Below are 27,845 nucleotides of genomic sequence, written 5' to 3'. Positions count from 1 at the left end.
CTTTTTTTTTTTTAATTACTCAATGAATTTTATTACATTTATAGTTGTACAACAATCATCACAACCAAATTTTATAGCATTTCCATCCCAAACCCTCAGTGCATCCCCCCATTCCCCCAACATGTCTCCTTTGGAAACCATAAGTTTTTCAAAGTCTGTGAGTCAGTATCTGTTCTGCAAAGAAGTTCATTGTGTCCTTTTTTTAGATTTCACATGTCAGTGATAACATTTGATGTTGGGTCTCATTGTCTAACTGACTTCACTTAGCATGATCATTTCTAGGTCCATCCATGTTGCTGCAAATGCCATTATTTCTTTCCTTTTAATGGCTGAGTAATATTCCCTTGTGTATACATACCACATTGTCTTTAACCACTCCTCTGTCGACGGACATTTAGGTTGTTTCCAACCATGTCTTGGCTATTGTATATAGTGCTGCAATGAACATTGGAGTACTTGTGTCTTTTCGAGTCATGGTTTTCTCTGGATAGATGCCCAGGAGTGGGATTGCTGGATCAAATGGTAGTTCTATTTTTAGTTTTCTGAGGAATCTCCATACTGTTTTCCACAGTGGTTGCACCAATTTACATTCCCACCAACAGTGTAATAGCATTCCTTTTTCTAGGAAAGATATTATTTCAATGCTGGGTTATATATAATCCACTCCCCACCCACCAAGTCCTCCGTGGTAGTGCCTCTCTGACAGAATCTGATGCATACTTCCAGAGATGTTTTACAGATGCTAAATCCCCATCAAATAGAAGAAATTAACTTACCGGATGAGCCTAAGCACAGGAGCCTAAGGATTGATAACAGTAACACCTGTGGTGCTGCCCTGTTCCCTCACCATCAGCTAATCAGATAATTGTTCATGGGCTGATCACCAGCCCTGTGATGCCCTTCCCCCACCTTGCCTTTACGAGTGCTTTGCTGAAAGCCCTAGGGGAGTTTGGGTGTTCTGAGCACTAGCTACCCTGGAATCCTTGCCGGGAGCCCTGCAATGAATGCTGTGCTTTCCTTCACCACAACCCAGTGTCAGTAGATTGGATTTACTGTGGGTGGGTGAGCAGAACAGTTTGGTCTGGTAACAGCAAGACTGAAGTATGTACATCATGGAGGCCCTTTCAGCACAGCAAAAGGCCCCTACCTTGTGAGTGACGGGAAGACTATGCAGAGATATCAGCAAGAGAATTCAGGGTCAAATGTGTGATTTTGAAAAGTCTGTCTGGCAACCCGTGTGAGATTTGGGTTTGGCAAAATTCAGGCAGGATTGGTCAGAAGGCTGCTGCAGGATGTGAGAGAAAATGAGGGCCTGAGCTAAGTGAGTTGATGAAATTGAGAAATATTGAGAAAAACAAGTCACCAGATTTGTTAAGAGAAGATTTATTGTCACTTTCAGGGTTGGGAGATTAGGGATGTAGGGGAAGAAAAAAATTTTTCCTTCTACCCTTCTAGGTTGTTGGCAGATTTTTTTTTAATGCCCCTGCAGCATATGGAGGTTCCCAGGCCAGAGGTCAAATCAGAGCTGCAGCTGCCCACCTACATCACAGCCACAGCAACAGCAACGCATGATCTGATCCGAGTCTGCGACCTTCACCACAGTTCATGGCAATGCCTGATACTTAACTCACTGAGCAAGGCCAGGGATCGAACCTCTGTACTCATGGATGCTAGCTGGATTTGTTACTGCTGAGCGGCAACAGGAACTCCAAAAGACAGATTAACAAGACAAAAGCACCCATGTTTATTTAACGTAAAGTAAAGTAAGTTTTACTTAACCTGTGAGTCTTCCTAATGAAGTAACGTTCCAAAGAGCAGTTAAACCTGATTGTTTTTATGGTAGGTATGATGAAGGGTGGAATGTCTTGGGGAAATGTGATAAGACAAAAGGATATGAGCTAAGGATTTGAAGCTGGGAGAAACTTAGCAAGGCCTGTTCATTTTGTTTCCCCAGAGTGCTCCTCCATCTTCAAAGGGAAGGATGCTCCTTTTCTCATGAAAAAGAAAGGGCACCTCTCACCTGAAGGTCTTATGACCTGCTTCAGGGGAGAGTGGGAGTTCGGAGAGTCCTTCCTTGAACCTACCATTTCTCAGATTCTTTCAGCTTAAAAATATTCAATATGCTAACGTGCCATGCCCTGAACCCCGTAAGAGATAAGGAGGAACCAAGGTTAACTTTAGTTTCTAGGCTGAGGGGCTGAGGGGAGAATAGTATTTCCAAGTGAAATAAAACAGTATAAGAGGCAGGAGTTCCCTAGTGGCCTGGCAGTTAAGGATTCGGCATTGTCACTGCTGTGGCAGTTTCTAGCCCTGGGCCAGGAACTTTACGTGGGTGAAGCCAAAAAACAAAAAAGTATAAGAGGTAGAAGGTTAGTTGAGGAGCGGGGGGGGGGAATATGAATTCCATTTAGGACAGATTGCAGTTGAGGTGCCCAAGACTACCCAGAGATATTCAACAGATTGTTGAGTATATGACATTCATGTTAGAGATATCTGTGCCAGAAATACAGAGTTTAGATTAGAGGTGACAAATAATATATAAGGAAAACTGAAAAGTTCTGAAATAGTCAAAAGAGATGACTGGGTGACCTTTCCATGACTTTTCCTTTACTTCTCAACTCTGTAGAGAGAGAAATTAGCTCACAGAAAACTGAGTAATGCCAATGTTTCCTGCCCAAGACAATGCAAGCGATTCCTGTCCACAACAATGCAAAGGAATTTTGTGCGGTAGACAACAGGTCTCTGTAAATCAAATTCTTCTTGGAACCAGGGCGAACATCCTTACTGGTTCCCCCCTTAATGAATGAGCTATGTAGAACCTTTGGCACACCCTCATTTTTATTTGCATGTGAGTTATAACTGGACCCTTTAGAAACTTTAAGAATTTTGGAACTTTCACCAACATCCCTGTGGAGTCACCTGACAAAACCAGGTAAACCAAGGAGTCCTGGAAAAGATGTCAGAGTAGAAGGACCTTGAGGAGTTCCTGTCGTGGCGCAGTGGTTAACGAATCCAACTAGGAACCATGAGGTTGCTGGTTCGGTCCCTGCCCTTGCTCAGTGGGTTAACGATCCGGCGTTGCTGTGAGCTGTGGTGTAGGTTGCAGACGCGGCTTGGATCCCGCGTTGCTGTGGCTCTGGCGTAGGCCGGTGGCTACAGCTCTGATTCGACCCCTAGCCTGCGAACCTCCATATGCCGCAGGAGTGGCCCAAGAAATAGCAAAAAGACAAAAAAAAAAAAAAAAGAAGGACCTTGAGCTCACCTCCTCTCATGAGCACACCAAAATCACAACTGCTTAAAAACTATTGATTAAAGAAAAACAAAAAAAGCACAGGTAAACCATGTTGCTAAAAGAACACCTTGTGGGCTGCTTAAGCCCAGGCAAGCTTTGCTCATGGCTCCCAGAGTGAATGGTGAACATCCAAGTGGCAGTACCACAACATTGCTGATTCTGTTTCTCTAGGTTTCTTTCCTTTTCTTTACTGCTTTTGTGGTTTTATTTTTGTTTCTCATACACCTACGGCTGGTAAGTTTTTCTCCACTGATAGCAGCAACGATTAGGAATTTGTCTGTATTCTGACCATTTGGTGGTCTCTTTGAATGAATTGATAGTTCATAGAGATATATTCTGTCTTGGTTAAGAGAAGACAGGGATCTGGTCCATTAGTGTTTCTTTGTTTGCCTTTTTGCCTATTTGTGAGTTCACATCATTTAAGACTTCCCTGCCCATTGGGGAGGAGAATGGCTCTTTGATATTTGCTCTAGTGGGTTTTGTGTTTCTGTGTTTATTTTTTACCTATGACTCAGGTTGTAGAAACAAAGTTACATGCTCTTGTTGACTAACATTAACACGCAATGTGAGTGCTGTGAGTTTCAGTTTTATTTGGGGACCTTATGGAGGACTATGGCCTGGGAAAATCGCTCAGATAGCTCTCAGGAACTGCTCTCAAAAGGAAGGGGACAGTGTATACAAAATTTGGGGCTGGGAAATATATGTAGCCAAGAATATATCTTGGTAAAAGATTACTGCTAATCACAAAATATATATCTCAATTTAATGATTTTAGTGCTTATCTATGCATAAAGAAGAAGCAAGAATCTGAGGTCATTGGAATTCTTCCTTAGATATGCATCTTAACAACCTAAGGGCCCATATATCCAAAACACAGAGTGGCTCATCCTGGGTTTTGTACTCAATTCCTTCAGGATGTATTGTAGGTCAGTGACTGCAGTGGCTCGTGACTTAATCCTTGTAGAAGAGGATGGCAAGCAACATTCTTTGTTTTTACACACTCTGTGTTTGTGTATCTGTATGCCTTCATGGCTGTAATCAAGGAAGATCTTCACTTGTTGTTAGAGTGTGAAATGGGGTGTAATCAGATTATCACATCTCTTATGTTTAATACCCACATCTGAAGCATATGGAATTTCCCAGGCCAGGGATCGAATCTAGATGCAGCTGTGATTTATGCCACAGCTGCAGCTATGCTGGGTCCTTAACCCACTGCCCTGGCAAGGGGATCAGTCCTGTGCCTCTGCAGTTACCTGAGCCTCTACAGTCGGATTCCTTAACCCACTGCACCACAGTGAGAACTCCTAGATTATTACATTTCTTTTTTTTCTTTTTTTCTTTTTTTTGTCTTTTTGCTATTTCTTTGGGCCGCTCCCATGGCATATGGAGGTTCCCAGGCTAGGGGTCGAATCGGAGCTGTAGCCCCTGGCCTACGCCAGAGCCACAGCAACGCAGGATCCCAGCTGTGTCTGCAACATACACCACAGCTCACGGCAACGCTGGATCGTTAACCCACTGAGCAAGGGCAGGGACCCAACCAGCAACCTCATGGTTCCTAGTTGGATTCGTTAACCACTGCACCACAACGGGAACTCCGTCTTTTTTTTTTTTTTTTTAATTACTCAAATGAATTTATCACATCTGTAGTTGTATAATGATCATAACAATCTGATTTCACAGGATTTCCATCCCACAGCCCAAGCACATCCTCCCACCCCCCAAACTGTCTCCTCCGGAGACAATAAGTTTTTCAATGTCTGTGAGTCAGCATCTGTTCTGCAAAGAAGTTCAGTCTGTCCTTTTTTCAGATTCCACATGTGTGTAGATTGCTACATTTTTGACTGCTTGTACAGGGGAGCAGAACTTGCCATCCCCAAATATGTCTTTAGGCATATTAATTATTGCATGCTGGCTATTTTCTAAGAAACAGCAGGCATGAAAAATACTCTGAACCAAGGAGGAATTACCCTTTTTGTGTGTGTGTGTGTTTCTTAGGGCCGTACCTTTGGCATATGGAGGTTCCCAGGCTAGGGGCCTAATCAGAGCTACAGCTGCCGGCCTATGCCACAGCAACGCCATATCCGAGCTGCATCTTCGACCTACACCACAGCTCATGGCAACGCTGGATCCTTAACCCACTGAGGGAGGCCAGGGATTGAACCTGAAACCTCATGGTTCCTAGTTGGATTTGTTTCCGCTGCTCAGTGACGGGAACTCCGCAATTACCTACCCTTTTGTAATTAATGACACAGTTATCAACAGAGAAAGCATTGATTTAAATCTGCTTAACGATCTTACTCTTGTTCACTGTGCTCTTCCTGGTGACCTCCCAGAACAGACTACCAACCCCAATATCCTCTTTTGTCTCTAGCTCAGAATGGTATTTATTATTTATTTTCTTGTTACAGCTGCACCTGCGGCATATGGAAGTTCCTGGGCTAGGGGTTGAATCAGAGCTGCAGCTGCAGGCCACAGCCCTGGCCACACCAGATCCAAGCTGCACCTGCAACATCTGCATGACCTATTCCACAGCTTGCAGCAACACTGGATCTTTAACCCACTAAGTGAGACCAGGGATTGAACCCAAATCCTCACCGACACTATGTCAGGTTCTAAACCTGCTGAGCCACAGCAGGAACTCTGAGAATGTATTTAGTGTGAAGGCTTCAAACATTTGGGGACATTGATTTTCCTTCAAACATTTGGGGACATTGATTTTCCTGAGTCTCTCCCATGTACATGTTAAGTTTTTTGTTTAATTTTCTCTATTCACGTTAATTTAATTCTTAGGCCAGCCAGAAGAACCTAGAAAGAAAGAGAAAAATTTCTTCCTCCCCAACACTTATCAAGATGACTACACACTCACATAAATCTAGTCCTAAAATTCAAAAAATAAACTTTTAAATGTGCAAGATTAAAAAAAAATCCTTCTTACAGAAATTTCTAGTATAGAAGAAATCAATTTTCAAATAACTAAACCAGATCTTAGGCAAATGATATTCTTTTAATGTTTGGCTAAAAAACAAAACAAAAAACCTCAACTAAGTATTTTTTCACTGTAAAATATAATACAATTGTGTCTTTTAATCAAGTTCGTTTCCTTACTGAGAGAATAATTGATTGGAACTTCCTAAACTTTTACTAGTTTAATTATTTAAAAAACCCTAACATTACTCTAATGAAATGTTTTAGGAACATGAAAACTGCAAATTTATTCAACAAAACTGAATCATTATTCAAGTTCTTATATTACCAGTAAGTTTCATAGCACATCGACTTAAAACCAATTTCCATGATGTTAGTCATTTTAAACTTTGTGCTGGAGGTCCCCTGTGGCTCAGTGGGTTAAGGATTCAGAGTTCTGCTGTGGCTTGGGTCACTGCGGAGGCATGAGATCCATCTCTACCCTGGGAAGTTCCAGAACAAGAAAAAGAAAAAAAGGGGGGGGGGGTTAGTTCCTGTCATGGCTCTGCGGAAAATAATCTGACTACTGTCTATGAGGACATAGGTTTGATCACTGGCCTCACTCAGAGGGTTAAGGATCCGGTGCTGCCCTGAGCTGTAGTGCAGGTTGCAGAAAAGGCTCGGATACCTGGTTGCTGTGGCTACAGCTCCAATTCGACTCCTAGCCTGGGAACTTCCGTATGTCGCAGTTGCAGCGCTAAAAAGCAGAAAAACAACAACGCTTCGTACTAAGGGTTGATGTAATTAATGGTAATTCTTGGACGCTTTGATATGTTCTAAGTATCCTTTCAAGTTTATATAATTTTGCTTGTTTTTACGTGACACGAAGTGGCTACATCTCTAGGTCAGATTAATAAATGCGCTTGGTTTTGCTACTTATAAGGTGTAAAACAGAAGTGGTAGATGTAGAAAGTTAAGCTCAATGTATTAGGAGTTTTGTTAGTCTCTTAAAATGCTCGAATAGGACCAGTTTCCAGTTACCTTCACATGGAAGTATAACAGGGACAGAGAGGAACTGTGCACGAGTGTCGGGTTCCTCAGAGAGACGAAGTAACCGGACATTGGGAGGGAAGGAAACCCTGCAATTTGATGAAGCTCACTTTACCAGAGGAACTAACAGGAATCTTGTGCGCATGCGTTCCTAAACTCTCTCCGCCCCGCCCCTCCCGCGTGCTGACGTCTCTTTCCGGCCAGCTTCGGGCCCCTTCACGAGGAAACACGCCTTCTTCCGGGGCCATACGTCATTGTTCTCGCTTCTCGGTAACTAAGGCGATGAGAGGGACTTTCCGCTTAGGCGAGCGGCCGTCTTAATGGAGTAGGACGAACCCCTGAGACGTGCTGACTTCACCTAGGAAACAGTCTGGCAGCACAGGTCTTTCCTGAAGTATAAACGTTTGGCGGTGAGCTTGGAAAAACGTGTATTCCGAGGATCCGTTAATTTTTAAAGAGGCGAAGGACCGCTGTCTTGCCCTGTTCCAAGATGGCGGCGCAGCCTCTCTGAGTGTCTTGCTTCCGCTCTCTCTCAGGGGTGGGCGCTCTTTAATTGGCATCGGACGGCGCTGTGGCGTGACGCACAAAGTCGCTGACCAATCGGCTGAGAGCTGAGCTGGACTTGGCGGTGGGAGCCGGAGCCGGGCTGTTGTAGCAGTGGGTGCGCACAGCTGCGGCCGGTGAGCGTTTCCGGGCAGGTGAGTGGGGAGCCCAGGTGATGGGACGCCAAGGGCTTGGACAAGAGTCTCTGCAGGGGGCAGGTGGGTTTCTCCCGAGGCGAGGCCTTTTCTCGGCGGGCAGAGGACTTGAGGGGATCAGTGACCCTGGGATCTGCGGAGAGTGACGCGGTCCCCGCCAGGTGAGGTGGCCAGCCGGCTTCTGGCGCAGGATGACCCGATTCGCGCGTGGCGGAAGGATCCAACGTTCATTTTACAGTTGAGGAACTCGAGATTCCGGTTAAATGATTTATGTTTCGTGACAGAGCTGAGACTAGAACCCAGGTCTTCGGACTCCTTTTAAGGATAAAACCTTGTTTAAACTTAGCTGTGTCCTGAAAAGTTCTGCCTTGATGACCTGAATGGCATAAATTGGGTGGGTGGGTAGGGGGGAGAGGGCAGATTCATCTACAGGAACTTAAGTTTCACTTATTCATTCATTAATTCATCCATTCTGCTATTAGCCTCTTCTGAAACCCTTCCTCTTTGAATATATGTTAGTGGTAGACCCATCTCTCTAGAAAAATGCATATTCACTCAGGCACTCGGTTTTGCTTACACCTTCAGAGAATTTATTGACCCTTTAAATCCCAAGAATCCAAGATCTAGAAGGGGCAAGGGGAAGAGTCAGTGGGGAAGGAAGAGAGCAAGTTTTAATATGTAGATACCTGGGGATATGGAGTGGAGATAGCACCTTTTAATTATGAACTGTTTTGAGAAGGGAAACTCATTTAATGAAGTCTGCGGCAGTGCTTGCTGAAAATTGGGATGTTAGAACTTGTTTTCATTCCCACCTGAATTACCCTTTGCTACCCAGGAAGCTGCCAAAGTGTTTCCTGTGTACATAGTGCTTCAGCTTCCCGCTTTTGCCAGAAGTAACAGGTAGGTGCCTTAAATTTTCAGTTAAAGCAAACATTTGGAATTTTTGTGGTCTCTGTTGTGTATAATAGGGTAATTAATTCATTTGCATTTATAGCCATATGTTATTCCCTTAGTCCAAATTGTTAACAGTATGGCACTTCTCAGAGTAACTTGGAGACAATCATTATTCAGCATTGCATTAGAGACCACTCAGGCCACTTAAAAGATTCCTCAATTTGCTTTTTTTCTCATTGTTCTTAGAGAGTTTTGTTCCCTTGAACCCTAATAGCTGAAGTGTGTGTGTTAGCCTAGATTTTAGTATGTAAGTGAGATATATAAAACACTCAGTGGAGTTGGCAGTGTCTGGGTTTGAAAAACTTTTGTAATCTGAATAGCTATTTCATTACCTGGGATCTTTCAAGGCATGAGCATAAAGCAGCTGTGGTGAGGAGACAGATGTAGATGAGGAACTCAGCGTAATAGCAGACTTTCCTTTGTAATTTTAGCAAACCCACATAGAAATAGTTTGGCTAAGGACTGGTGGCTGTCCTCATTGTGAATTGGATTCAGACATCTGTATCCAGTTCTTTTCTCTATAGTTAATGATGGAAGGAGGCAAAGGGAACAAAACCAAGATCACTTGGAAGGTAAATTTTAACACAGTATTTATTCGAATAGGGCAAGGAGGAAAGGGGGTCAGAGAGCAAGTAACTGAATGCTGAAATAGGGTTTGAGACTTACCATTGAGCAGGGGGCTGAAATTGCCTTGGCTGAGGTATGTGATCTATGAGGTGGTTTAAATTACATTATTCGGCTACATGAGCTTAGAGGTGGTCAAATAATTGTAAACCTTTTTTAAGCGCTAGGAGGGTTGAGAAAGGAATTGGAAAGGTAGCTGTGAAGTTAATTGGCTGTCGAGGTCAGAGAGGAGTGAGATGTTGTCCTACAGTGACAAGTGGTTCTTTTATATTAAGTGCTTAAGAAATGCTGCATTTGGAGTTCCCCTCACGACTCAGCGGTTAACGAATCTGACTAGGATGTTTTGTGTTCTATCCCTGGCCTTGCTCAGTGGGTTAAGGATCTAGCGTTGCCATGAGTTGTGGTGTAGGTCGCAGACTGGGCTCAGATCCCTCATTGCTGTGGCTCTGGCGTAGGCCGGTGGCTACAGCTCTGATTAGACCCCTGGGAACCTCCATATGCCATGGGTGTGGCCCTAGAAAAGACAAAAAAAAAAGAAAAAAAAGAAATGTTGCATTAGGTGATCATCTTTTTCTTTTTTTTAAGACTTATTCTATTATAGTTGATTTGCAATGTTCTGTCATTGTGACCCAGCAAAGTGACCCAGTCATACACACACACACATATGTACGCATACATATATATACACTTTTTTTTTCTCATTATCTTCCATGTTTCATCACAAGTGACTAGATATAGTTCCCTGTGCTATACAGCAGGATCTTATTGCTTATCCACTCCAAATACAATAGTTTGCATCTACTAACCCCAAACTCCCAGTCCATCCCACTCTCTCCCCTTGGCAATCACACGTCTGTTCTCCAAGTCCTTGAGTTTGTTTCTTTTCTGTAGATAGGTTCATTTGTGCCATATTTCAGATTCCAGATGTAAGTGATATCATATGGTATTTGTCTTTCTCTTTCTTATTTCACTTAGTATGAGAATCTCTAGTTCCATCCATGTTGCTGTAAATGGCATTATTTTGTTCTTTTTTATGGCTGAGTACTATTCCATTGTGTATATGTACCACATCTTCTTAATGCATTCATCTGTTGATGGACATTTAGGTTGTTTCCATGTCTTAGCTGTTGTGAATAGTGCTTCAATGAACATGGGGTGTGTGTGTCTTTTTGAACGACAGTGATCATCTTTTTTTGAAGTTTTATTGAGAGTTTGACATACGATTAAACCTTTATCTTTAGTGGGTTTAATTAATTAATTAATTTATTTATTTATTTAGACAATGGCAACATACCTGGAGTTCATTCAGCAGAATGAAGAACGTGATGGTGTACGTTTTAGTTGGAATGTGTGGCCTTCCAGCCGCCTCGAGGCTACACGAATGGTTGTTCCCCTGGCTTGTCTCCTGACTCCTTTAAAAGAACGTCCAGACCTGCCTCCTGTGCAGTATGAACCTGTGCTTTGCAGCAGGCCAACTTGCAAAGCCATTCTCAACCCACTTTGGTATGAATTCTGTTCAAAACTGGTAAAAATGATGAATGTAATAAATTACAACTTTTATAATCCTCATAAGAGTAATTCAGTTTGGGTATGTTGCACATTTGAGATGAGTAGTAAATGGTGGGATTCTTAGTTGATGAATGCTTATAGAAATTTTTCTGGCGTTATACTCCAGATAAAGTTAGGACTAAGGGAATGAGATAGAAGTAGAGAGAAATTTGTTGGAGTTCCCATCGTGGTGCAGTGGTTAACGAATCCGACTAGGAACCATGAGGTTGCGGGTTCGATCCCTGCCCTTGCTCAGTGGGTTAACGATCCGGCGTTGCCGTGAGCTGTGGTGTAGGTTGCAGATGCGGCTCGGATCCTGCGTTGCTGTGGCTCTGGCGTAGGCTGGCAGCTGCAGCTCTGATTTGACCCCTAGCCTGGGAACCTCCATATGCCGAGGGAGCGGCCCAAGAAATAGCAAAAAGACAAAAAAAAAGAAAAAAAATTTGTAACTTCCCCCTTTTTTTGTGCCGATTTTCATTTTGCTTTTGGCTTAACTGTTGATTTTATTGGTGCCTCTTATAGTATTTTCCAAAAGCTATAGGCAGTTTTGTCTTACATATCTGGTATGGTGATACCATATGGCAGGAAGAAGTATTAGGCAGAAGAAATTTGAACTCTTAATTATTTTATTTTATTTTATTTATTTACTTATTTATTTTTTAGGGCCACACCCAGGGCATATGGAAGTTCCCAGGCTAGGGGTCCAGTCGGAGCTGTAGTGGCTGGCCTACACTGAGCCACAGCAATGCCAGATCTGAGCGATGTTTGAGACCTACACCACAGCTCATAGCAATGCTGGATCCCTAACCCACTGAGCAAGGCCAAGGATTGAACTGGTGTCCTCATGGATGCTAGTTGGATTTGTTACTGCTGAGCCATGACGGGTACTCCCAATGATTTTATTTAGTTTTTTATTTTTTGTCTTTTTTTTTTTTCTTCTTAGGGCCACACATGTGGCATATGGAGGTTTCCAGGCTAGGGCTCGAATTGGAGCTGTAGTTCCTGGCCTACGCCACAACCACAGCGATGCCAGATCCAAGCCATGTCTGCAACCTACACCATAGCTCATGGCAACGCTGGATCCTTAACCCACTGAGCAAGGCCAGGACTCAAACCCATGTCCTCATCCTCATGAATTCTTGTCAGATTTGTTACTGCAGAGCCATGACAGGAACTCCCAATGATTTTATTTGTAAGTGTAACTCTTTTGCATCTGAGATGAGATAGTGATTTATGCTATTTCTTTTACATGTGAGCACTCTTTGAAAGAATATTTGAACAAGTGATGATCGCCATAAATATTCTTTAAAAAATAATATATATATTTAAAAATTTTATGGTTGTACTCACGGCATATGGAAATTCCTGGGCCAGGGATTGAATCTGAGCCAAAGCTGCCACCTATGCTGCAGCTGCAGCAATGCTGGATCCTTTAACCCATTGTGCCAGGCCCAGGATCAAATCTGTGCTTCCCAGCAATCCAAGCTGCTGCAGTTGCATTCTTAACTCATTGCACCACAGTGGAAACTCTCAAAAATTTTTAAGGGCTGCATACGTGGCATATGGAAGTTTCCAGGCTATGGGTTGAATCGGAGCTGCAGCTGCTCTGGCCTACACCACAGTTCACAGCAATGCCAGATCCCTTAACCCACTGAGTGAGGCAGGAATCGAACCCACATCCTCATGGATATTGGGTTTGTTTCTGCTGAGCTATGAGAGCAGCTCCCCCAAAATAAAATTTTATACGAGGGAACATTTTTTTACTTCATTGCCCTTGTTCTTACTTAATGTGCCCATACACAAGATAACTGCTGCTTTTTTAAAATAGCCAATGATTGTTAGTTTTCTTTTTTTTTTTTTTTGGTCCTTTTGCTATTTCTTGGGCCGCTCCTGTGGCATATGGAGGTTCCCAGGCTAGGGGTCTAATCAGAGCTGTAGCTGCCGGCCCACGCCAGAGCCACAGCAACACAGGATCCAAGCCGTGTCTGCGACCTACACCAGAGCTCATGGCAACACCGGAAAAATGTAGTTTCTGTATTAAAATTTAGTAGTTTCACATATATGAACAATACGGATGTCAGAAAAATCATAAAGACTGTTTAGGTAACAGGGCAAAACGTAATAACATATACTTTATTAACTTATGAATTTAAAGTTATTATATAGGAAATGAGAAAAGAGAAAAAAGGGTTTACTAATTCTTCACGGTTGTTTGAAAGAGACTTTTGATCTCTACCTGACAGCCAGAACTCTAGCTGCTTGAATGTTTTGCATGCCTTCATTCCCTGAGGCACACACACAGAAAAACGTATCTGTGTGATTTACTGAACTTGAAGTTTATATTTGGATGATTTCTACATAAGAAATGAAAATAGTACCTATTTTTAATATTTATCTTTCTCACAGTCAGGTTGATTATCGAGCAAAACTTTGGGCGTGTAATTTCTGTTTCCAGAGAAATCAGGTATGTGAATTGTAATTATTTTTAAAAGCATTTCTGATATTTCATTTTAGTTGTGTACTCTGAGAAAAATTGAGATTAAATTTATGTCTGCCCTGGCAGTCAGCAGTTTCTGCCAAAGTCAGGGTGATAGATTTTGTTAAGCATAATATTGACTCTTGAACATACGTCATTTTTCTTCTTTCTTTCTTTTTTTTTGTCTTTCGTCTTTTGAGGGCCGCACCCAAAGCATATGGAGGTTCCCAGGCTAGGGGTCCAATTGGAGCTATAGCTGGCCTTTGCTGGAGCCACAGCAACGCCAGATCTGAGCCGTGTCTGCGAACTATACCACAGCTCATCGCAATGCTGGATCCTTAACCCACTGAGCCAGGCATCAAACCTGCGACCTCATGGTTCCTATTTGGAGTTGTTTCCGCTGTGCCACAATGGGAACTCATATGTGATTTTTCTTTTGAATGATTATTTAGTTTCATTGTTTGAGTTTTTGTTGTTAGCTGTGGGGGAGAGACACAAAATTCCTTTTTTTTTTTTTTTGGTAAGTTCTCTGTAAGCACTAAGTATATTACCCTAGGAAATAGACAAGGTATTTATATTATACTTGATTTCAATGTATTCTTTTCTTTTTTTTTTTTTTGTCTTTTTCTAGGGCCTCTCCTGCAGCATACGGGGGTTCCCAGATTAGGGGTCTAATTGGAGCTATAGCCACAGGCCTACGCCAGAGCCACAGCAATGCAGGATCCGAGCCGCGTCTGCAACCTACACCACAGCTCACGGCAAAGCCAGATCCTTAACCCACTGAGCAAGGCCAGGGATCGAACTCACAACCTCATGGTTCCTAGTCAGATTCGTTAACTACTGAGCCATGACGGGAACTCTGACTTCAATTTATTCTAATTGGATAGTGTACATTACTGAATTTTCATTTTCTGACCTTTTTTTTAAATGATTTTTACTTTTTTCCATTATAGCTGGTTTACATGCAGTGTTGTGTCAATTTTCTGCTGTACAGCAAGGTGACTTAGTCATACACACATATGTATCCATTTTTTTTTCTCACATTATTATGCTTTATCATAAGTGGCTGGATATAGTTCCCAGTGCTATACAGCAGGATCTCATTGCTTATCCATTCCAAAGACAATGGTTTGCATCTATTAACCCCAAATTCCCCAGTCCATCCCACTCCCTCCCACTCCACCTTAGCAGCCACAAGTCTGTTCTCCAAGTCCATGAACCTCTTTTCTGTGGAAAGTTTCATTTGTGCTATATGTTAGATTCCAGATATAAATGTTATCATATGGTATTTGTCTTTCTCTTTCTGACTGACTTCACTTAGTATGAGTCTCTAGATCCATCCATGTTGCTGGAAATGGCATTAATTTGTTCTTTTTTATGGCTGAGTAGTATTCCATTGTGTACATATACCACTTCTTCTTAATCCATTCATCTGTCAATGGACATTTAGGTTGTTTCCATCTAACTTTTCTAACTTTCAGGGTCAAGTACCAGTGCTGATCTTGTCTTGATTTAAAAATTTAAAAACTGCTAAACGCAATAAGCTCACAAAAACTAGCAGCTCACAAATGATGAGAGACACATCTCTTTGGGTTTTTGTTGTTGTGTATTTGTTTTTTGGCTGCACCCGTGGCATATGTAAGTTCCCAGGCCAGGGATTGGTCTTGCACCACAGCAGCGACCTGAGCCGATACAGTGACAATGCCATATCCTTAACCCACTGCACCACAAGAGAACTCCAAAAAAAAACTGTGTGTGTTTTAATCTTTTAGAAGTTACAGCATAACCTGCATTTAACAAGTTACAGGAGTTCTCCTGTGGTACAATGGGTTAAGAATCCAGTGTTAGCACTGCTGTGGTTTGGGTCCCTGCTGTGATGCAGGCTTAATTCCCTGGCCTGGGAACTGCCACATACTGTAGGTGTGCCTCCCACCTTTAAAAAAAAAAAAGGGGGAGTTCCCGTCGTGGTGCAGTGGTTAACGAATCCGACTAGGAACCATGAGGTTGCGGGTTTGGTCCCTGCCCTTGCTCAGTGGGTTAGGGATCCGGCATTGCCGTGGGCTGTGGTGTAGGTTGCAGACTTGGCTCGGATCTGGCGTTGCTGTGGCTCTGGCGTAGGCTGGTGGCTACAGCTCCGATTCGACCCCTAGCCTGGGAACCTCCATATGCCGCGAGGAGCGGCCCAAGAAATGGCAAAAAAAAAAAAAAAAGGTGACAATGTGATATATATACTGGGCAGGATTGTAGATTTTAAATTCTGATTTTTGTGTTTTATAACATGTCCTACATTTTGTGCTTTTAGAATTAATATGTGGTCACTACCTATTTTTATAAATGGAAAATGAAAGGCATAACACGTCTTCAGCCCTAATAAAAGCATGGCTTTGTTTTCTTCTTTTCAGTTTCCTCCAGCTTACGCAGGCATATCTGAGGTTAATCAGCCTGCTGAACTGATGCCCCAGTTTTCTACAATTGAGTACGTGATACAGGTAATTGTTTGTTGCACATTTAATGAGCAGTGTTAAATAGTGAGTTTCTCTGAAAGTACTTTGTCTTTCATGTCTCTGGGTTGTCTGGGTGACTTGAAGCTTTGAGGGCAGTAGGGTCCTGAGCATTAGGTTCTGGTGCAGATGCACATAGTGGCCTTGTTTCCAGGTCTTGAGAGAAGGCTCCACCAAAGGTAGCACTGACTCAGTTCAGAACCTGCCTTCCACAGCCGTCTCCATCCCCATGATGGTCCCCCAGCTTCTAGTTGTTCACCTTCAAGATCTTAGATTCATCGTTGATGTCTTTCTTTTGCTTACATTCCATATCTAATCCATTAGGAGATCCCACTCAGTTGATCTTCAAATTCTAGGCATCAGACCTAAACCACAGCAGTGACAACACTGGATTCATAATCGGCTGTGCCCCCAGGGAAGCTATATTCAAACTTATCCAGGATCCAAACTTTTCTTGAATTATTGGGGCAGTTTCATAACTTTTGTCCCTGATTTTCCTCTTACCCACTTATATTTTATTCCTTTTTAAATTTTTTTTTTTTGCCATTTTTTTGGGCTGCTCCTGCAGCATATGGAGGTTCCCAGGCTAGGGGTCGAATCGGAGCTGTAGCCACTGGCCTGCACCACAGCCACATCAAGGCGGGATCCAAGCCACGTCTGCAACCTACACCACAGCTCATGGCAACGCCAGATCCTTAACCCACTGAGCAAGGGCAGGGATCGAACCCGTAACCTCATGGTTTCTTGTCGGATTCGTTAACCACTGAGCCATGAAGGGAACTTCCCCTTTTTAAATTTTTTAAACTTAATTTTTTTTTTTTTGTCTTTATGTCCTTTTTCAGGCCGCACCTGCAGCACATGGAGGTTCCCAGGCTAGGGGTCACATCAGAGCTACAGCTGCCGGCCTGTACCAGAGACACAGCAATGCCAGATCTGAGCCATATCTGCAACCTACACCACAGCTCAGCAATGCCGGATCCTTAACCCACTGAGCAAGGCCAAGGATCGAAGCCGCAACCTCATGGTTCCTAGTTGGATTTGTTTCCGCTGTGCCACGATGGGAACTCCTAATTTTATTTTTAATTTAATTTAATTTTTTTGTCTTTGTTTTTTTTTTTTTTTAGGGCCACACCTGTGGCAAATGAAGATTCCCAGGCTAGGGGCTGAATTGAAGGTGTAGCCACAGGACTACACCACAGCCATAGCAATGCCATATCCAAGCTGCATCTGCAACCTACAACACAGTTCACAGCAACACAGGATCCTTAACCCACTGAGTGAGGCCAGGGATCAAACCTGAAACCTCACGGTTTCTAGTTGGATTCATTTCCACTGCTCCACGACAGGGACTCCCTCCTATATTTTATTTTATTTTATTTTATTTTTTTGTCTTTTTGCCTCTTCTAGGGCTGCTCCCAAGGCACATGGAGGTTCCCAGGCTAGGGGTCAAATCAGAGCTACAGCGACTGGCTACAGCCACGGCAGCGTTGGATCTGAGCTGCGTCTGCAACTTACACTGCAGTTTACGGCAACACCAGATCCTTAACCCACTGAGCAAGGCCAGGGATTGAACCTGCAACCTCATGGTTCATAGTCAGATTCATTAACCACTGCGCCACGATGGCAACTCCTCCTATATTTTATTCTTAACTCAGCAGCTAGAGTAGCTCTTTATAAACATCCCAGAGTTCGAATCCAACTAGGAACCATGAGGTTGTGGGTTCGATCCCTGGCCTTGGTCAGTGGGTTAAGGATCTGGCGTTGCCGTGAGCTGTGGTGTAGGTTGCAGACACAGATCAGATCCAACGCTGCCGTGGCTGTAGGCCAGTCACTACAGCTCTGATTTGACCCCTAGCCTGGGAACCTCTACATGCCGTGGGTGCCACCCTAAAAAGCAAAAAAAAGAAAAATAAAAACATCCCATTAGGTCTGTGTTCAGAAACCTCCCCTTTTCACCCAGAGTAACAGTCTTCAAAGTTCTGTGTGAGCTGGCCATGTCACCACTCTGACCTCAGCTTCTGTTAGTATCCTCGTCCAGCCAAACGGGCCTCCATGACTTTCCTCAAGTGTGCTGGGAACACACACGCCCATGGGCCTTTGCTTTAGCTTTTCCTCAGGCTGGAGTTTGCTTTGTCTGTATCCATATTGATCCCTTCCTCTCCTCCAGGTTTTGTTCAAAGCTTACTTTCTTAGTAAGGCCGCCCTGACCTCCTGTTTACTGGTGGAGCCTTCCCCTAGTTCCACTCCCTGCCTGCACAGTTCCTCTCCTTCCCTGTTGCAGAAGGTTAGCTCCTCAGGCAGACAGGGATTTTCTGCCTTTCAGTTCACTGGTGTATCATAGGACCTGGAGCAATTTCTGGTGTTTCAAAATGTGGAATAGGGAGTTCCCTTTGTGGCACAGCAGAAACACACCCGACTAATATCCATGAGGATGCGGGTTTGATCCCTGACATTGATCAGTGGGTCAGGGATCCAGTGTTGCTGAGGTGTAGGTCACAGATATGGCTGGGTTCCTGCCTTGCTATGGCTGTGGTATAGGCCGGCTCCTGTAGCTCTGATTCGCCCCCTAGCCTGGGAATTTCCATATGTTGTAGGTACGACCCTCCAAAGCCAAAAAAAAAAAGTGAAATAAATTTTTGGATGAAAACAGTCCTTAAGTCTAGTTTGTTTGGATAAATCCCATAATGTAATGAGGTATGGAGGGGTTTGTTTAGATGGAGTTATCCCTGACATTAAAATAAATAAGACTTGGTATTTAGGTACCTTTTGCTTTAAAAAGAGCTGTTTATATCTATTTCTATATTGATCATTATGCTGTCTTCCTTTGCGAGAAGCGAGGTGCCCAGTCCCCTCTGATCTTCCTCTATGTGGTGGACACATGCCTGGAAGAAGATGACCTGCAGGCCCTCAAGGAGTCCCTGCAGATGTCCCTGAGTCTCCTTCCCCCGGATGCTCTGGTGGGTTTGATCACGTTTGGGAGGATGGTGCAGGTTCATGAACTCAGCTGCGAGGGAATCTCCAAGAGTTACGTCTTCCGGGGGACCAAGGATTTAACGGCAAAGCAAATACAGGTCAGTGCCTTGCTTGTACCCAAGCAGGAGCAATTAAAGTTTTGTTAGGAAAAAGAGGAGGGGGAGAATACCTATTCACTTTCAGGGTTATGGGAAATGAGTCTTTTTGGTTTGTTTAGGACATGCTGGGCCTGACCAAGCCTGCTATGCCCATGCAGCCAGCACGACCCGCACAGCCGCAGGACCAACCTTTCATTTCAAGCAGGTGAGCCTCTAACATGAGGTGCCCTCTGCATACACGGCAACAGTCGTTGGGGGGAGGGAAGAACTGTGTGAGGGGTTTTATTTTCTTATTTGTAAAGGAAAAAAATAAAAAAAAGATTAAGCCTGGAGTTCTCTTGTGGCTCAGAGGGTTAGGGATTCTGAGTTGTCACTGCAGAGGTTTGGGTCACAGTTGTGGCATAGGTTCGATTCCTGGCCCAGGAATGTCCACATGCTGTGGGTGTGGCCAAAAAAAAAAAAAGATTGAGCTTAACCAGTATTTACTGTTTAGTAATGAACATAGCACATTGGTATACATTTAGAGTTTATAACTAAATATACGTACATGCACATCGTACCTGTGTATATATGTATACAGATGATGTGTGTGTGGCAGGTTTGCTCAGAATGTTCTTCCTCTTAGATTGTGTCATCACAGAGATGTATGCAGTCATTCCCCTTTTCTTAGACATCTGGCCTTTATTCTTTTTGATTATTCAGTAAAGCTCAGGAAAGTGAAAAGGCTTCTCTGGGATGTCCTCAGACAAACCTGAGCCCAGGCACTAAGTTCTGCTTTCCCCAGGCTGCCCAGGGCAGGTTAACAGTCGGCAAATGTGGACATGCTGGGGACAGCCTCTTACTCTGCAAGAAACCGGTGTTTCCCTCTGTATTACTCTCCAGGTTTAAGAGAAACAGAGTCTTTAGAATGATGAAGATGGTCCATGTGCGTGAGCCCTGAATGGACTGCGTTCATGTTAAGCGTGTCTTAAGGATTTTCTTGCTGCTTCAAAGTTAATTAAACTGATTTGCTCCTATAGAAATTGATTTTTTTTCCCTCATGCTGTATATGTAGATTGCTATATGTTAGGCTTTAAATAATAGAAAAGTAAAATTGTTTTGAGCTTTTGGAGCAGGTTTTTTCCACTTGGATAATTTGAAGAGCAGTGACTGTGTCACGCAGGGCTGAAGGCCAGAGTACTTCATTAAACCACGCTTGATGTTTCCCTTCAAAATCATGCAGATTCCTGCAGCCCGTTCACAAGATCGACATGAACCTCACTGATCTTCTCGGGGAGCTGCAGAGGGACCCATGGCCCGTAACCCAGGGGAAGAGACCTTTGCGATCCACTGGTGTTGCTTTGTCCATCGCTGTTGGCTTGTTGGAGGTAACTCAGAATTGACTGGGACCTCTCCAACTGTGCAAGCTTGCTCTCAGAAGGGGTGTTTGTTGGTCTTGTCCGAAAGTCACTTGTGACCTCAGTCATCTGATGGTGTTAGTTTATCAGAATGTGCTTCGGTCATTACCATTATCCGCTCGGAAGGAGCCCTTGATGTTTTGAAAATAGAAAAAATTTTCATGAGAAGCACCAGACCATCAGGGCAAGGAGCAGTGTGATCACAGTCAATTAATAAAAGTGCTCCAGGCCCTCAGGTTGGAGGAAAGAAGCTGCTTCCCTGCAGCAGCATCAGCAGAGAAGAGTGCATGTTTGGAGCAGTTCTGGGGGAAATGGAAACATACTTGGCGTGGGCTGCATGTTTCTAAAATGCTGCCATTTAACTGTTTTAGGGCACTTTTCCAAACACGGGAGCCAGGATTATGCTGTTTACCGGGGGTCCTCCAACCCAAGGACCTGGCATGGTGGTTGGAGATGAATTAAAGGTTCCTATTCGTTCTTGGCATGATATTGAGAAAGATAACGCGCGTTTCATGAAAAAGGCAACCAAGGTAGGTGCTTCTGGCCACAAGCTGAACGTGTGATCATCCAAGGCGGGGGTTAGGCTGCTCTGGAGTGACGGCTGCTCTGGAGTGACAGCTGCTCTGCTGAGGCCATGCCTACTCTTGCTGAGATGACCTTCCTGATTTTGGCTGATGTTAAGTATCATCCCGGTTCTGAGACCTTAGAGTAGCTGCCCTTAAAACTGCTCCAAGTATTTTGAGATTGAAAGCTGTACTTTTATGACTTGGATGGATGTTATACAGAAAACTCTCCATATTCCTTTTTGGTTATATCCCTTTGGTGTAGTCAGGCACATCTAGTAAGCGATGCTACTTTTTTTTTTTTTTTTTTTTTTTACTTTTTAGGACTGCACTTGCAGCATATGGAGGTTCCCAGGCTAGGGGTCCAATCGGAGCTACAGCTGCTGGCCTATGCCACAGCCATAGCGACACAGGATCCAAGCTGTGTCTGCAACCTGCACCACAGCTCATGGCAACACCGGATCCTTAACCCACTGAGCAAGGCGAGGGATTGAACCCACAACCTCATGGTTCCTAATCGGATTCATTTCCACTGTGCCACAATGGGAACTCCAGTGTTGCTGTTTATTAACAGTAATTTTACTCTCTTTACAGCACTACGAGATGCTTGCTAACCGAACAGCTGCAAATGGTCACTGCATTGATATTTATGCTTGTGCCCTTGATCAGACTGGACTTTTGGAGATGAAGTGTTGCACAAATCTTACTGGGTATGTGGACAGTGAACACGTGGGCAAAGTGAGAGTGTTTATTTTAAGGAAAGAGGATGAGTCATGGAGCCATGGCTGGCTTAGAGGCACTTTCACATGGTTCCAGGCTGTGGTTTCAGTGCTGAGGAGGGTGTGTGGGCTTAGGGGAAGAAGCTATGGTCAGAAGGTCAGGGTTCACTGTGAATTTGTCAGTCAGAGTAACTTCATTTCATGGAGCTGATACAGACACGAGGTGGGAAAGCAATTGTGGAGGATGAGGCCTTCAGCACTTCCTTGTGAGGAGGAGGGGAAATAGGCCAGAGTCCTGGAGCACTTAGGAGACCTTCGCCTGGCCTGGTAACTGTACCTGCTAATAGCCTGGAAGGCAAGGGTCGCCGTGAGCTGTGGTCCTTTAAGTGCAGTGGTGCCTGGCCAGCTGCCTTCGGGGCCCAGGAGGACTGATTAGAAATGTACACACTTGGGCCTCACCCCAGCCCTTCTGAGGGTGAGAGACTGAGGATGCAGCCTGGTGGTCGGTTTCACTAAACTCTCCAGGAAGTCTGTGCACTGTGGTCCTCCAAGTGCAGTGGTGCCTGGCCAGCTGCCTTCGGCGCCCAGGGGGACTGATTAGAAATGTGCACACTTGGGCCTCACCCCAGCCCTTCTGAGGGTGAGAGACTGAGGATGCAGCCTGGCGGTCGGTTTCACTAAGCTCTCCAGGGAGTCTGTGCACAGGAGAACGTGAGAACTGCCAGGGTGCAGTGCTGATTCGAAGCTGCGGAACATCAGAATCACCCAGGAACGTTAAAACCACTTTGGGTTTGGGTCTTATTTCTACAGTCTGATTTAATTAACATGGGTCCTGGCTTGGGCTTCAGCATATTGAAAGTTCCCAGGTGTTTCTCATGTATAGCAGTTTGAGCACCACTGGTGTGGCCCTGTGTGCTCCAGGCATGGCTGAGCACAGGAGCCTCTCCTGAGACCCTCATTTCTCAAAACCTGCATATGTGTGCCAGGCCCCTGGTGTCTTGTTCACAGGCAGTTTGAGAAGCACTGTGGCTGGGCCTGGGCTTCTGCATTTCTAAGGAGCTCCCTAGTGGTGCTGCTGGTCTTCACCCAGTAAAGGAGGGAGGGTAGTGGGTAGAACCTGAGTCACCTAGCTGTCCTGGAAAACAGCAGGCACGTGAGGTGATAGAGTCCCAGCGAGGCTGGCGTGGCTATTCCAGGGGGCTCATGTAATAAGGTGAACTCTCATGAGGGCCCTCCAGGAGCTCTTGTCTTGAAATGTCACAGAAAAGCTTTAGGGTGTTTGTGAACGCCCCTGAGCTTACCTGAGTGAGTGAAAGAAACACCACAATTCACCTGTGTATGTTTCTTCTGCACAGATGGACCAACACTTCCAGCACGTTCTTAGTGAAGTCTCTGACTCCTGAATGAGTTAGTAGTTAGGGCCCATCACCTGTTACACAAACATGGTATCAGGGAAGTACATAAACAGTGATGTTAAAAAAGACTTAGAGGTTTTAGTTGCTGACTTGAAGTGAGCCAACCATTTAGGATGACTTCTAGCAAAGGCAAGGTGATCCTAGGCTGTGTTATAGGGGTTCATTGTCTTCAAGGGAAATCATAGTCTTAGTTTTCTTGGTGCTAGTCACATCTTATCCTAACTATATCACCTTAATTTTTACTTGTTATTTTATTACATTTTTACCTTTATTGTTTTGGCCATGCTCACATGTGGAGGTTCCCTGGCTAGGAATTGAACCCTCGCCACAGAAGTGACCCAAGCCACTGCAGTGACTGAATAACTGAATTCTTACCCAAGAGAATTTGGGTTTGGGTCTTGTTTCTACAGTCTGGTTTAATTAACATGGGGTCTGGCCTGGGCTTCAGCATATTGAAAGTTCCCAGGTGTTTCTGTTGTGCAGCAGTTTGAGCACAAGATTCTTCACAAAAGAACTCCTTTACTTTATTTATTTATTTATTAAAGGGCTTGCTCCTGTGGCATATGGTAGGTTCCGGGCTAGGGGTTGAATCAGAGCTTCAGCTCCTGGCCTATACTACAGCTCATGGCAACTCCGGGTCCTTAACCCACTGAGCAACACCAGGGGTCAAACCCACGTCCTCATGGATACTAGTTGGGTTTATTACTGCTAGTCACCACAGGAGCTTTTTTTTTTTTTTTTAAATGGCTGCACTTAGAGCATATGGAAGTTCCCTGTCCAGAGATTGAATCCAACCGCAGCTTCAACATAAACTGCAGCTGCAGCAACACTGGATCCTTTAATCCACTATGCCAGGATGGGGATCAAACCTGGGCCTCCACAGCAGCGCAGGCCACTGCAGTTGGATTCTTAACCCACTGTGCCACAGCAGGAACTCCTCCTTTACTTCTTTTTTTTTTTGCTGTACCTGAGGCATATGGAAGTTCCCAGGCCAGGGATCAAGTCCAAGCCACAGTTGTAACCCTGTGCCACAGGTGTGGCAACACCAGATCCTTCACCTGCTATGCCACAGTGGGTACTCCCTTTTTATTTTGAAATAATTACAGATTCACAAGGAATTGCACAAATAATGCAAAGAGGGCTGTCCATACTTTTCATCTAGCAACTCTTTGTGGTAGCATTCTACGTAAATACAACAGAAGGTCACAACCAGGAAATTGACTTGGCACAGTACAGTTGAATCTCACCGGTCTTTGCATACACATATTATTTTACTTTAATTTTTATGGTTAGAATATTTTTTTCCTGGGGCCATGCCTGTGACATACGGAATTTCCCAGGCTAGGGGTTGAATCGAAGCTGCACCTGCCAGCCTATGCCACAGCCATAGCCATGCTAGAGCTGAGCTACACCTGTGACTTACACTGCTTCTTTCAGCAACGCCAGCAGCTTAACCCACTGAGTGAGGCCAGGGATCAAACCTGCACCCTCATGGATACTAGTTGGGTTCTTAACCTGCTGAGCCACAATAGGAACTCCTACATGCATGTGTTTTAAAAAAATCTGTATGTATAGTTCTGCAAGGTTTTTGTCATCTTTATATGTTTGTGTAACCATCACAGTGATCAAGGCAGCACGGTTCTAAAGAACTACATGTTTAATTTTTTTAAAGTAGTGTGTTTCCTAAGTACAAATTGAACTGGCTCTTTTCCATCCAAGTCACCAGTAGCACCTTTATGGACATGCTTGCTTTATTCATCTCTAAATTAATTGTTCATAAATACCATGGAACCATCTGAATGGCTTTCAGTCATCCTAACCGTTCACTTTCTTTTCCTTTTTTCTTTTCTAGAGGCCACATGGTAATGGGAGATTCTTTCAACACTTCTCTCTTCAAGCAGACATTCCAAAGAATTTTCAGTAAAGACTTTAATGGCAATTTCCGAATGGCATTTGGCGCCACTTTGGAAGTAAAGGTACAATAGATTTCTAAAACTTTTATGACGGAATAGCGTTCTTATTTAGTAGTCAGCCTTGGGGAAGCCTCACCCTGTAGGCCATGGACATCTCAAGTTAAGTTGACAGTTCCTCTTGTGGCACAGTGGAAATGAATCTGAATAGTATCTATGAGGATGTGGGTTCAATCCCTGGCCTCGCTCAGTAGGTGGGGGATCCCTTATTCCTGTGGTGTAGGCCAACAGCTGCACCTCCAGTTTGACCCCTAGCTTAGGAACTTTTACATGCTGCAAGGTGCAGCCCTAAAAAGCAAAAGTAAGTAAGTAAATAAATAAAGATGAGTTAATAGACTCCCAGCAAAATATCCCAACAAAGTATATTCATTCTGTCCCCATGCTTCTCAAAAATGACCTGTATATTTCTCAGTGTTTTCAGCAGAGAACTGTCTGCTCTCCCCACAGGCTCTGACCTGCTCTGGGACAACAGGCCTTAGACGGGTGGGGGCCTGTGCACAGAGGCAGCCATGCAATGCTAAGCGTCCACCCAGCTGTGGGTTTGTGTTTAGTGCCTGCCTGCACACCAGCCAGAGCACTCTAAAATAGGGCAGCAGCCTGAGTTTGGGTTTCGTTTTTCCACACAGCGACTGTTAGCCCAACAAACTTGATCCTGAGTGATTGAGAAAACATTCAAAGGGGTTCTCAGAATAAATGGTTATAAATATTACTTTGCAAATTGGCCATGATCATTAAATCACCTAGGTTAAACTTTAAACAACATTGTTAGGGAATTCCCTTTGTGGCACATTGGAATTGAATCCAACTAGTATCTCTCAGGATGTGGGTTCGATTCCTAGCCTTGCTCAGTGGGTTGGGGACCGGACATTGCCATGAGCTGTGGTGTAGGTTGCAGATCCAGAGTTGCTGTGGCTGTGGCGTAGGCTGGCAGCTGTAGCTCTGATTCAACCTCTAGCCTGGGAACTTCCATATGCTGTGGGTGCAGCCCTAAAAAGCAACAACAAAAAAACCCAACATTGTCATATGTTTGAGTTTTTTTAAAAAAAGATGAGGAATGGACTTTGCTAACATGAAATCGGATGTAAAAATCTGAGTATGTCAGCCTTGTCATTGTGTCGGAGTTCATGAATTGAGTCAACCCAAAACAGCATATTCACTGACTGACAGTTGTAACTATGACAGATTTGTGGCGCTGGGGAAGAATGCAGCATTATTAGTGGAATTGCTGTCTTCTCTGTGTATGATCATTTCAAAGTTGATCATGCGGGAAATGTTGTAGCATCTTTGGAACAAAGATATGCTTTCTATAAAGGAGAGGGTTTTTTGTTTTTGTTTTTTGTTTTTTTTTTGTCTTTTTTTAGGGCCTCAAGTGCTACATATGGAGGTTCCCAGGCTAGGGGTCGAATGGGAGCTATAGCCACCAGCCTACACCACAGCCACAGCAATGCAGGATCCGAGCTGTGTCTGTGACCTACACCACAGCTCATGGCAATGCCGGATTCTTTTTTTTTTTTGTCTTTTGTTGTTGTTGTTGTTGTTGTTGTTGTTGCTATTTCTTGGGCCACTCCCGCGGCATATGGAGGTTCCCAGGCTAGGGGTCTTATCGGAGCTGCAGCCACAGGCCTACACCAGAGCCACAGCAATGCGGGATCCGAGCCGCGTCTGCAACCTACACCACAGCTCACGGCAACGCCGGATCGTTAACCCACTGAGCAAGGGCAGGGACCGAACCCGCAATGTCATGGTTCCTAGTCGGATTCGTTAACCACTGCGCCACGACGGGAACTCCGCAATGCCGGATTCTTAACCCCCTGAGCAAGACTGGGGGTCGAACCCATGTCCTCATGGATACTAGTCAGGTTTGTTAACCACTGACCCATGATGGGAACTCCAAGGGGGGTTTTCTTAAAGTTTTAGTCTGTTCACAGTGGCCCTGGAGAAGCTCATACAGCCTTTTTTGCACTATATTTCCTGTAGGACTTTCTCTTGGTGGATTGATAACCCTGCCATATCTCCCCTCCAAGTTTTAGTTGCGTCCTTTGTGAGGGGGTGGTTCTTGGTGACCTTTAACTGTATACTCTTGTGTGACTCTGTCTCAGACCTCTCGGGAACTGAAGATCGCAGGAGCCATCGGACCTTGTGTGTCTCTGAACGTGAGAGGACCGTGTGTATCAGAAAATGTAAGGAACACGTTGCCCCCCCTTTGCTCCTGTGTTCCAGACCTCTTAGACCTGTCAGGGCTGGAGGACCCTGCATGGTATCATCCTTTGGCTTGTGTCCATGGGGAGGGGACAAAGGGTAAACTGATGACCACAAACAGCTCTGAGGGGTAATGTCATTTCCATCTTTCCATCCATCACTCTAAACGGTCAGAGAGGAGAAAGCAGGCTCAGAGAGGGTCAGAGTTGACATGGCAGAGCCGGGGCCCAGGTTCCCCAACCCCTGCTTCCCTTGCTCTGGTGGCTGAGCTGAGAGCCAGGAGGCAGCACTCAGCAGAGCCCTCCAGGGGAAACCTGTGTGCTTATTGCCCTTGGAGGGGACGCCTATGCCTCGCTTTTCTGAGGCAGTTGGTCAGTGGGTGACCTTGTGGTGTGTGCAGACGTCACTGTCCCTTGAGTGACAGGTTTCAAGTACATGTGAATGAAGTTCAGGCCTCACTAGTA

General features: G+C 44.4%; 1 protein-coding gene across 4 annotated transcripts in view; it reads left to right on the top strand.

Annotated features, from left to right (window-relative positions):
- The first annotated feature begins 7,490 nt into the window (after positions 1-7,490).
- The window catches only part of SEC23B (SEC23 homolog B, COPII coat complex component), a 42,295-nt gene continuing 21,940 nt past the window's right edge, over positions 7,491-27,845 (top strand). The window contains exons 1-12 of one of the 4 annotated variants that reach the window (XM_047771618.1): positions 7,491-7,628; positions 7,783-7,944; positions 10,802-11,025; positions 13,477-13,534; positions 15,949-16,035; positions 18,882-19,118; positions 19,238-19,323; positions 20,341-20,485; positions 20,887-21,045; positions 21,673-21,788; positions 25,065-25,188; positions 27,282-27,362. In XM_047771618.1, coding sequence (XP_047627574.1) covers positions 10,805-11,025; positions 13,477-13,534; positions 15,949-16,035; positions 18,882-19,118; positions 19,238-19,323; positions 20,341-20,485; positions 20,887-21,045; positions 21,673-21,788; positions 25,065-25,188; positions 27,282-27,362 — 1,314 coding nt within the window. In that variant the 5' untranslated portion in view covers positions 7,491-7,628; positions 7,783-7,944; positions 10,802-10,804. Of the gene's footprint in view, positions 7,945-8,779; positions 8,845-10,801; positions 11,026-13,476; positions 13,535-15,948; positions 16,036-18,881; positions 19,119-19,237; positions 19,324-20,340; positions 20,486-20,886; positions 21,046-21,672; positions 21,789-25,064; positions 25,189-27,281; positions 27,363-27,845 lie in introns of all 4 variants that reach the window. The other 3 variants (XM_047771616.1, XM_047771617.1, XM_047771615.1) reach the window with 3 other exon arrangements.

Source organism: Phacochoerus africanus, chromosome 3 (assembly GCF_016906955.1).
Source record: "Phacochoerus africanus isolate WHEZ1 chromosome 3, ROS_Pafr_v1, whole genome shotgun sequence".
Classification (NCBI taxonomy): Eukaryota; Metazoa; Chordata; class Mammalia; order Artiodactyla; family Suidae; genus Phacochoerus; species Phacochoerus africanus.
The sequence above is the reverse complement of the archived record's forward strand: the minus strand, read 5'-3'. Positions and strand labels throughout refer to the sequence as shown.